This window comes from Larus michahellis (genome assembly GCF_964199755.1).
Source record: "Larus michahellis chromosome W unlocalized genomic scaffold, bLarMic1.1 SUPER_W_unloc_1, whole genome shotgun sequence".
NCBI classification, from domain to species: Eukaryota; Metazoa; Chordata; class Aves; order Charadriiformes; family Laridae; genus Larus; species Larus michahellis.
In genome coordinates this window covers 2,085,784-2,096,610 of record NW_027435888.1, presented here as the reverse complement: position 1 = coordinate 2,096,610, position 10,827 = coordinate 2,085,784, and the positions used below count along the sequence as shown (strand labels likewise).

At 59.8% G+C, this 10,827-nt stretch overlaps 2 protein-coding genes across 2 annotated transcripts in view; both read right to left on the bottom strand.

The window, feature by feature from the left end:
• The window catches only part of LOC141736708 (scavenger receptor cysteine-rich type 1 protein M130-like), a 68,816-nt gene extending 59,793 nt beyond the window's left edge, over positions 1 to 9,023 (bottom strand). The window contains exons 1-3 of the mRNA XM_074571265.1: positions 8,988 to 9,023; positions 3,650 to 4,019; positions 2,139 to 2,447 (exon numbers count right to left, since the gene is read on the bottom strand). Coding sequence (XP_074427366.1) covers positions 2,139 to 2,447; positions 3,650 to 4,019; positions 8,988 to 9,023 — 715 coding nt within the window. The remainder of the gene's footprint in view (positions 1 to 2,138; positions 2,448 to 3,649; positions 4,020 to 8,987) is intronic.
• On the bottom strand, positions 97 to 1,790 carry LOC141736650 (scavenger receptor cysteine-rich type 1 protein M130-like; the record flags this gene model as incomplete). The annotated part of the gene is made up of 4 exons (XM_074571201.1): positions 97 to 158; positions 517 to 831; positions 918 to 1,010; positions 1,472 to 1,790. Coding segments are annotated over 4 exons (789 nt in total), but the record flags the coding sequence as incomplete, so codon positions are not given.
• Positions 9,024 to 10,827: the final 1,804 nt, after the last annotated feature.

Below are 10,827 nucleotides of genomic sequence, written 5' to 3'. Positions count from 1 at the left end.
GCGGGGGCCTTGGTGCGTGAGGGAGGTGGCAGTCAGATGAGTCGCTCTTGCTCTCCGCTGCCTTGTGCAGCCCGGGCTGGTGCTGTGCTGGCCCTGTCAGGCAGCAGGGGTGGCAGGAGAGAGCAGAGTGCCGTTCTCCAGCCTCAGGGCCATGAACTCTGGGAGGAAAGGCAGCGAGGGGGAACAGGCTGGGCTGGGGCTGGGGGAGCAGGGACACCCCTGCACCCGCCAGGCCCTCAGACAGGCAAAGGCACGTCCAGCAAGTCCCCCCTGCACCCACGGACAGAGAAATGTCCCTGATGGACAGACACCCCTGCCCTCCCTGCTGACCGTCAGGGACAGTAGAGCTCCCCAGGGACCCCCCGGTGGGACTGAGGGCACCTGTGCATGGGTGTCCCCACGGTGCCCTTTGTCAGGGGCTCAGAGCTGGCCAGGAACAGCCTCGGCCGTTGCCGTCTCTCCCCTCGTCCCGGCCTGCCTGGGCACTGGGCTCCCACCACAGCTCCCGGCACACACCTGAGCAGACGACTCCTGCGTCCTCTTTGTGCCCGCAGTCGTGCTGCCCCCAGGACCCTGCCGGGCAGTCCCAGAGAGCAGCTTCGGCCCCGGAGCAGTTCACGCTCTCCAGCCAGATCTGAGCGGAGCCTTCCCCGAAGCGAGCGGAGCCAACCGCCTCCAGCGCCCCTCCGCAGCCCAGCTGGCGGCAAACGACGGCAGCATCAGACAGGTCCCAGCCGTCATCGCAGACGCTCCCCCAGCTGCCCTTGTAGTAGATCTCCACTCTCCCAGCGCAGCGCCCAGGCCCGTTCACCAGCCGCACCTGACGGCTCCCTGTAGCAGGAGGAAACCCCGGCTGCCGTCAAGGGCCGGCTGCCCACCCAGCCCAGAACCTGGGGGGGCCGTGCAGCGCCACTCACCCCAGCAAACGACCCCCACGTCCTCGGCAATCCCTGCTTCCAGCGCACTCTCAGGCAGGGAGGTGTTGCAGAGGGTCAGGTTGGCCTCGTGCCCTGCACACCGCACCCCACGCAGCCCCACGGGACCCGTCCCTCTCTGAGCCTTCGGGGGGTTGTAGGCTGCCTCTGCCTCTCCGCACTGCAGCTGCCGGCACACCACGCTGGCCTCCTGCACGTCCCACTGCTCATCCAGGACTCTGCCCCACGTCCCGTGCTGGAAGATCTCCACTCGCCCGTCGCACGGGCTTCCTCCACCCACCAGCCGCAGGGATGCGAAGCGAGCTGGGCCTGGGGAGAGCAGCCATGCCCCAGCCCTTGGTGGCATCGGGGAGCCCGGCAGCCTGCAGCACGTCTCCAGGCTCTGGCACCCTTGCAGGAGGGCCCTGGAGCTCGCCTGCCTGCTGCCAGCCCTCTGTGGGGACCTTCTGAGCCAGAGCCTTGCACTGCCACAGGGTCCCCTGCTTTGGGAGCATTTAAGAGGAAAACAGAGTAACTGAGTGTTTTCCTGCACTCACCTGAGCATATGACAGCAGCGTCGTTCTCATGGGAGCACGGCGAGTCCCCCAGGGCAGTCACTGGGCACTCTCCCAGGTGGGCTTCAGTCCCGTCACAGTGGAAGGAGTCTCTCCAGACAGGGCCGCTTCCTCTCCCAAAACGCCCTCCTTTAGGAATGGACTCAGCAAACCCGCAGTTGAGGTGACGGCAGAGAACGTGGGCGTCCAAGAGGTCCCAGCGGGAGGCACAGAGGGTGCCCCAGGTCCCCTGCACATGGACCTCCACCCTCCCCTCACACGCCGTGCTGCCGTTCACCAGCCTGAACCCTGTGAACTCGGGACAGAGAAGGATGAGACAGGGCAGACTTGTGCTTTTCTCCCTTTGGTGGTCGAGTAGAGGGCAAATGGACACCCTGCCTTTCTCCTCCTTCTGCACCATTTTAGGGCTGCAGACAAACATTCAAGGTCAGGTTTAACGGGGCTCTGAGCAACCTGATCTAGTTGAAGAGGTCCCTGCTGGTTGCAGGCAAGTTGGACTAGATGACATTGAAAGGTCCCTTCCAACCCAAACCATTCTATGGTTCTGTGATCACCCCTTCTGTCCTCACACCCAGCACAACACAGTCCCGTCCCTGCTCCCCCATCATCGGCACACCCCCGGTGGTAACACCCTGCCCTGAGTCCTTACGTGTGCAGGTGACACCGGCAGCATTCGCGTGGGTGCAGGGTTGGTCCCTGGGGGACCCCGTGGGGCAGGGGCTGAGAAGGGATTCATTCCCCACACACTGCAGCTCTCTGTCCCACATGGGACCAGCCCCTTCTCCAAAGTGAGCTGCCCCCGGGACAGACCGGGCTGTGCCACACTGCAACTCTCTGCAGACCACGTCGGCAGCTTTGGGACCAAAGTCGGAGTCACAGACAGTTTTCCACTCATTCCTATCATGGATCTCCACTCGTCCTGAGCAGGGGTTGTCCCCTCCAACCAGCCAGACAAATCCTGGAGTAACCAAAGAACCCTGTGAGTTCCCACAGCCCTCTGGCAGTTACATACCCATGTCCCACCTGGCCTGCAAGGTGGCTACAGGCAAAGAGACCCACGAGCTTCCCAGCAGCTCCCAGTGGGTGTTGATGGCACAAGCACACCAGGGACCCCCTGCTGCTCCCCCAACATCATCACAGCACTCGTGGGTTGGCTTTTCTCCCAAACCCACAGCCACAGGAAGCGCTTAGAAAAACTGCTGCCCTCCTGGAGACCCTGGGCTACCTGGCACTGGCCCCAGACACTGCAGCGCTTGAGCCCAAGGAGATGGGCTGAGGTTCTGCTGGCTGCTGCAGCCTGCTCTGCCCCACCAAGCTGAGAGCCAGGCTGAGGAACCCCTTGGAGCCACCAGAAATGGAGCCCATTGAGGCACTGCTATTAGATGGGACATGTCAGAGGGAGCAGATATGGTGCAGCTGTACCTCCAGTCGCTGTCTCCACCAGCCCCCAGCTCCAGCACCTGCCTGGGGAGGGTCCTCAGCCAGGGCCAGAGAACACTGCCAGGGGTGCACATCCCTGGCCCCCAGCTGGGTACAGGGCAGGAGAGGGGGCAGCGGAGCAGCCCTGGGCTGACACAAGCTCCCAGGGCAAGGAGAGCCAGAAAGTGCTGGCAAGTGCCCTTGGCACAGGGCAGGCAGGGGCTGGGGTAGGCAGGAGAGGCTGGGCAGCAGGTCAGCGCTGCCTGCACAGGGGTGTTTCCCTGTGGGCTCGCTCTCATGGGGTGGCTCTGGAAGGGGAATGAGGTGGCCATGAGCCACCCAGCTCTTCTGCCCAAGCCCAGGGCCCCTGCCCTCTGAGCAGCCCCTCTGCTTTCGGGGACTCATGTCTGCCAGGGGACACAACCCAAAAGTCCCTGACCTCCTTGGGCCCAGGGTTGTGGGTGGCCATGTGAGCTGCTCTAAGTCCTCTTGCATGAGGGCACCATCTCCCAGCCCCAGGCACTGACGGAGGGTGGGCTGAGACACATCAGGGGTCAGGCAGTGGCGGGTTCCCACTGGCTTTTCCTCAGGGACCGGGGAAACCAGCAATGACAGTCCCAGATCAGCAGCGTGACCAGCCACACCAGGCCCTTCTCCAGTAACCCCTTGTTTCCTTGAGGGCACAGCCAGGTCCCTTCCCCCGTCCTGGTCACAAAGGTGGGGAACAGGCTGGCACCGTACCTGAACACGTCACTCCAGCATCCAGACTGTGATCACAGTATTGTCGAATCTCTTCTGTGTCTGTGCAATCAGACAGGGCTGACTCGGTGCCATGACACGCAACATCAGCCATCCAAATGGGGCCAGATCCTGGCCCAAAATGTCCGTACTGAGGAGCTTCAAGAGCAGACCCACAGCCCAACTGCTTACAAACAGCTGCAGCATCGTCCATGTCCCAGTTGTAGCCACACACAGTCCCCCACTGGCCCTGGTGTTTCACCTCCACTCTCCCAGCACAGCGTCCGCCGCCATCCTCCAGCTTCACCTCTGCAGCCCCTTCGAACATCGACATGGGACCGCTCAGGAGAGCACCGAGCCCCAGAGTGCAGGTCTAGAAGGCCCCCCCTGCCCAGGCTGAGTCAGAAGCACCACGGTGGGAGGGTGGGAGTCCTCACCTTTCCGAGCTGTCCCTTGGCCAGTGTGGGGGTCCCTGCTCTCCCCACAGCCTGTGAAGGCTAGGGGTGCAGTACTCCAGCCCTTCTGGGATGGGCTATTCACCATAACACAGCCCTGGGAACCTCCTCCCACTCCAGTGGCCCCCTCCCATGACCACCCACTCATTGTGCCCCCAGGCCCTGCACAGGGAACCCGCTCCTCCCCAGCCCAACACCCCATAACAGCCCCATGCCCCCAGCCCCACACCTTCCCCTGCTGACCACCTGCCCTGGCACCACCCAAGCTCACACCCCCCCAGGCCTTTCTGTGTCCTCATGAACACCAACATGATCCCAAGGATCCCCCCAACTCATGTCCCCTCCTGGCCCCTGGTGGCAGCCCAGCCCCTGTGCTTGGTGGGAGCCTCTGAGAAGGGAACTTCTCTACCACCTGTGGGTGCAGACAGTCCAGTCCCGCTCTCTCTGTGGGGCACAAACTGCCTTCCTGGTGTCAGGGCTCCCCTGGACCCTGGAGCCACAGCCAGCCTCAGGGGCACAGTACTGGGGAATAAGTCATCCCAAAAGGGTACCCCAGGATGGGTTGTCTTTAAATGCAGCCAGGCACAGGCTGCCCGAAATACTGGAGCTCTGGAAGTGGAGACACCCTCTCCCAGCCAAATGGACACCGGCAAAGGCACAGGGTCCATGGACTTGAGCTCCTCCTGACCCTCATCTCAGCGGCACTTGGAAAGAAACCCTCTTCCCAAAGGGCTCTTGATGACCCCACTGGTACCCGATGGCCCTGGGCTGTGGGAAAAGGGAGCCGGCACTTACCTCTGCAGAGCTGCACCCAGAGGAGCAGCCACAGCACCCGAGGGGACAGGAGTCCCTCCATTCCCATCCTGAGCCTCCTGCCCTGCTGGCACAGCCCTGCTCTTCCCCACTCCCTGTCACAGCTCCTGGGGACTCAGGGGGACGTCGATGATGGGAGGGTGATATATCTCTGCAGATGCCGACCCAGATGCAGAAGGAGCCAATCGAAGCAGCAGCACCTTTTTAGACGTTATGGGGAGCTATCTCCCCTCCGACACAGCCCAGCCCGCCAATGAACTTCTCCAGCGCCGTTCATGACCATATATGAGGGACATATATGTCCCGCTGCTGGTGTCATGGTCGATGTGGTGGCGGATCATCATGGGACAAGCTGGGTGTGCAGGGGAATTTGGTTAGTCACCCCTTGCACCCTGCTGTGGGCCTGGAAGCACTGAGCATCTCCTGCACCGGGCTCATCCAAGAAGCCATGAGGCAAGTGTCCAGCTGCCCCCAAGCTGCGGTGACCATGGAGCGGGGACTGCACCAGGGTCTGTGTCAGGATGGGGAGGAGACAGCCCCTGCCCCTGCTACGGACCTCACTGTGCTGGGAGCAGCAGCTGGGAGAGGTCTTCATCCAGGGCAAGGGCTCCATCCCAGGAGGGTTGGCTTGTCCGTCCCTCCCTGCAGACCCCCACAGTGAGTCCCTCGCAGGAGCTGCAGCTGGATCATGTCCCTGCCCTGGCAGCAGACGGGAAGCCCAGAGGCTCAGACGTGTCCCTGACTCTCAGTGTGTCACCCAGGGGCCATTATTCCCCACGGGCGGAGCAGGAGCTGGAGCCTGCAGGTGCACAAACCACAGCCCACGTGGCCTCGCTGCGCTCCCCCCGCTCCCCCCGCAGCGCCCGGGCAGGAAGTCTGTGGTTTCCTCCTGGCGCCGTGCCCAGGCACATCCCTGGGGTGCCCCCGAGCCACCCCCACCCCGACTGCTCCAGCCAGGGCCGCAGGGGCTGCTCCTTCGGCCTCGCAGACACGGGGACGGGCAGCTCCCAGCCCCCGTCATGCCCCTGTCATGCACACGGCCGCTCTGCACCGAGCCCCATGGGCACGGGGTGACATCGGTGGCGTGACCTCACATCCTTCCTACTGCCAAAGCTGTGTGTTCGTGGGTTATACTGACGGTGACCTCACACTCTCCTACTTCTGCTGCCGTGTGCTCATGAGTGGTACTGACAGTGACCTCACGTCCCTCCTGCTGCCACCACCGTGTGCTCAGGGGTTACAGTGACCATGACCTCGCACCCTCCTGCTGCTGCTGCTGCGTGCTCAGGAGTCCTGCTGTCACATGTGTGTGTGTGTTGTGTACAGGCTTCTGATGACAATGGTTCTTCCAAAAAGCCATATTGGGGTGGGGTCCAAGTATTATTGTAATGGCATCAGAAGCGGCCACACAAGCCATATGCCTGCTCCTTGCCCAAAAGCTACACAGGCAGCGGTGAAATCACAAGAGCGACATTCACAAGCCACGTTCCTTCTCCTGGCCTATCAGGTATTCAGACACAAATGACCTCACAAACACCTACATAAACTAGTGCTTGGCTCCCAGCCTGTCATCTACTCGGGCACCCGTGACACCACAACACCCTACACCACCCATGTTCCTGCTCCTGCCCTACCAGGTACGCGGGCAGCAGTGACTTCACCAGCTCCTACGCAACCCATGGGTCTCTTCCTGGCCTGTCAGCTGAGCGGTCACAGGTGACCTTGCAAACACCTACACAAGATGGGGGCTTAGTCCTGGCCTACCAGCTTCTCAGGCACCTGGGACCTCAAAACACCCAACACAAGACATGTTTCTCCTGGGCTCCTCAGGCACCAGTGACATCGCAGAGACATCCACAAGCCAGGTGACAGCTCCTGGCCTCTCGTCTGCGCAGGCACCAGTGACCTCCAGGCACCTACACGAGCTGTGCACCTGGGCCTGCCTTATCAGCTGCTCAGCCAAGAGTGACATCACAAGGACAAACCCGAGCCACGTGTCTCCTATCAGCTACACCAGCACCAGGGACCTCACCAGCCCCTACAGGAGCCCTGGCCTTGCTCCTGCTCTATCAGCTACTCAGGCACCAGAGACCTGACCCCCACATCTCCCCCTGCTTGCTGTCTGCTCACCTCTGAGATACGACTCCTCACAAGCTCCTGCACAGACCAGAAGCCTCCTCTTGGCCTGTTGGCTACTCAGGCAGCAGCTCCTCACAAGCACATACCAACCTATTTGCTGCGTGCTCGTCTTCTGGGGGGACCCAAGCCAGTACTGACCCCCCTCTCCATCAGTTGCTCACCCCTCCTAGAAGGGGGCCGTAGCCCCTGGGCATGTTCCAGCGTGTCCGTGCCCCACCACCTTTCGGGCACCCCTCCGCCCTCTTGAATTCCCCCCAGCCCACCCTGTCAGGGCTTGTTCTGCAGCCTGGTAAAGTGGGGGACCCCCACCCGGCCTTTGCCTTCTGCTTCCGTTCACATTTAAACTCTAATTCTTCACTACACTAAATCTTATTGAAGAAGGATTTATCCAATTAAAAACGACAATTCAAATTTAGAAACATTCAAAATTTTCAATTCAGAATTATTAATTTAATTTCTATAGCTGTATGAATGTTGACCTAGATCAAAATGTATATACATATATAGATATATATATAAGTAGTGTATCTATTTATAAATGAATAAATAAATTTATTAATAGAATTATACACTTCCTTTCATAGATATATTCCTCTAGGTGTATATATTGCCTACCAATCTTATAGTTTTATATCCAAGCACTTCTGGGCCAAAGGAGGCAGGCAGCCAATCCCAGGGGCTGTGTTCCTCTAAAGAAGTTGCCATGGTCAGTGGCCCAGCTGAAGTGCCTCTGTACCAACGCACGCAGCCTGGGGAACAAAGAGGAGGAGCTGAGCACCCTTGTGCAGCTGGAATCCTCACGGCTGGGGTTTGCTACAGGCCACCCGAGCAAGAGGAGCCTTTTGACGAAGCGTTCTTACTTCACCTCCAGGAAGCACCACACTCAGAGGCTGAGATCTACTGGGGGACTCCAGTCACCCTGGCAGCTGCTGGAAGAGCATCCCATGAAGCTGTGAGCAGTGCAGGAGACTCATGGAGTGTGTTGACGAAGGGATTGAGAGCAGCCCTGCAGAGAAGGGCGTGAGGATGCTGGGGCTGGAGTAACTGAACATGAGCTGGACACGTGCGCTGGCAGCCCAGAAAGCCAAGCGCATCCTGGGCTGCATGAGAAGAAGCGTGGCCAGCAGGTGGAGGGAGGGGATTCTCCTCCTCTACGCTGCTGTGGTGAGACCCCAGCTGGAGAACAGCGTCCAGCTCAGGGGTGCCAAGCACAAGACAGATACGGATCTGTTAGCGTGCGTGTAGAGTAGGGCCACAAACATGCTGTGAAAGCTGGAACACCTCTTGTGAAATGTGCTGAACTGATTCGTGTGAGTGTGGAACAGTGTTAGGGCCACAGGGTGAAGTGTGACCTTTGACTGTTTTGTCTGTATGGCCGCAGACGAGACGGTGGGTCTATCGCAGACGAGACGGTGTGTCTGTCGTGTCTGTGTTTTGCAGGAGCCACCTGGCGAACATTCTAGAATACCAACTTAAACCGGTCCTGTTGTTATCTGTATAGTGACCTGTAAGAGGGGGGATACACCCATTTTTGGCAAGGGCCAACCATTTTAGAGGCAGTTATGAATATGTATTAGTATAGGAGATATAAACCAAAAATGGGGTCTGTAAGGTGTGTGTCTTGGTTGGGTAGAGACCCCCGGCACACCCAGCGCTGTTTGCTTGCCTTTGTTCCTTTAATAAATTATAAATTCTAATTGGAATCCTGTTTGCGATTAAATCATTTCTCACCCCTCTCATGGAGAAAAGCTGAGAGAGTTGGGGTTGTTCAGCACAGAGGAGGGAAGGCTCCAGGGAGACCTTATTGCAGGGATCCAACATAAAAAGGAGGCTCATGGGACAGTCGAGGAGAGACTGTGTACCAAGGCCTGCAGTGACAGGACGAGGACCAGGGCTTTAAGGTGTGTCCCCAGGGTGTCCCCGTCCCACCCGACCTGCGCCTCCTCCCCCGGCAACCCCAGCTCCGCCATGATGCCAGCGGGCGGTGGGGCAACGACCACTCAAGCAGGAAACCGGACCCACTTCTGGCGCAGGGGATGATGGGAGATGGAGTACGGGCCAGTGCGCACCAGCCATCCCAGTACGGGCCAGTGACCCCAGTATGGACGAGCATAGCCTGTTCCCAGTGTGGTCCCAGTGCTCCCATTATGACTCCCTGACTTCCCCCAGGGCTCCCAGTTCTGTCCCAGTGTTCCCAGTATGACTCCGTGACTCCCCCCAGTGCTCCCAGTGCAGTCCCAGTGCTCCCAGTATGACTCCCTGACTCCCCCCAGTGCTCCCAGTACAGTCCCAGTGCTACCAGTATGATTCCCTGGTTCCCCCCAATGCTCCCAGTGAGGTTCCAGGGCTCCCAGTATGACCCCCTGACTCCCCCCAGTGCTGCCAGAGCTGTCCCAGTGATCCCAGTATGACCCCCTGACTCCCCCCAGTGATCTCACTACACTCCCAGTGCTCGCAGTATGACTTCCTTAATCCCCCAAGTGATCCCAGTGAGGTCCCAGTTCTCCCAGTATGACTGTCTGGTTGACCCCAGTGCTTCCAGTACAGTCCCAGTGCTCCCAGTATGCCTCCCTGACTCCCCCCGGTACACCCAGTGCGGTCCCACCACTCCCAGTAGGACTCCCTGACTCCCCCCAGTGCTCCCAGAACAGTCGCAGTGCTCCCATTATGACTCCGTGACTCCCCCCAATGCTCCCAGTGCAGTCCCAGTGTTCCCAGTATGACTCCCTGACTCCCCTCTGTGCTCGCAGTGCTGTCCTAGTGCTCCCAGTATGACTTCCTGACTCCCCCCAGTGCTGCCAGTACAGTCCCAGTGTTGCCAGTATGGCCCCCTGACTCCCCCCAGTGATCTCACTACACTCCCAGTGCTCGCAGTATGACTTCCTTAATCCCCCCAGTGATCCCAGTGAGGTCCCAGTGCTCCCAGTATGACTCTCTGGTTGACCCCAGTGCTCCCAGTGCAGTCCCATTGCTCCCATTATGACTCCCTGACTCCCCCCGGTACTCCCAGTGCGGTCCCAGTGCTCCCAGTATGACCCCCTGACTCCCCCCTGTGCTCCCAGTGCGGTCCCAGTGCTCCCAGTATGACCCCCTGACTCACCCCAGTGCTCCCAGTGCGGTCCCATTGCTCACAGTATGGCCCCCTCACTCCTCCCAGCGCTCCCAGTGCTTTCCCAGTGCTCCCAGTATGAGCCCCTGACTCCCCCCAGTGCTCCCAGTGAGGTCCGAGTTCTCTAAGTATGGCTCTGTGGTTGACCCCAGTGCTCCCAGTGTAGTCCCAATGCTCCCAGTATGACTCCCTGACTCTCCCCAGTTCTCCCAGTGCTGTCCCAGTGCTCCCAGTGTGAACCCCTGACTCCCCCCAGTGCTCCAAGTGCACTCCCAGTGCTCCCAGTATGATTCCCTGACTCCTCCCAGTGCTCCCAGTGCTGTCCCAGTGCTCCCATTATGACCACGTGACTCCTCCTACTGCTCCCAGTGCGGTCCCAGTGCTCCAAGTATGAACCCCTGACTCCCCCCAGTGCTCCCAGTGCAGTCCCACTGTTCCCCGTATGACTCTGTGACTCCCCCGTGCTCCCAGTACAGTTCCAGTGCTCCCAGTGTGACTCCCTGACTCTCCCCAGTGCTCCCAGTATGGCCCCAGTGCTCCCAGCATGACTTGCTGCTTCTCCCCAGTGCTCCCAGTGTTGTCTTAGTGCTCCCAGTATGACTCCCTGACTCCCCTCAGTGATCTCACTGCACTCCCAGTGCTCCCAGTATGACTTCCTGACTCCC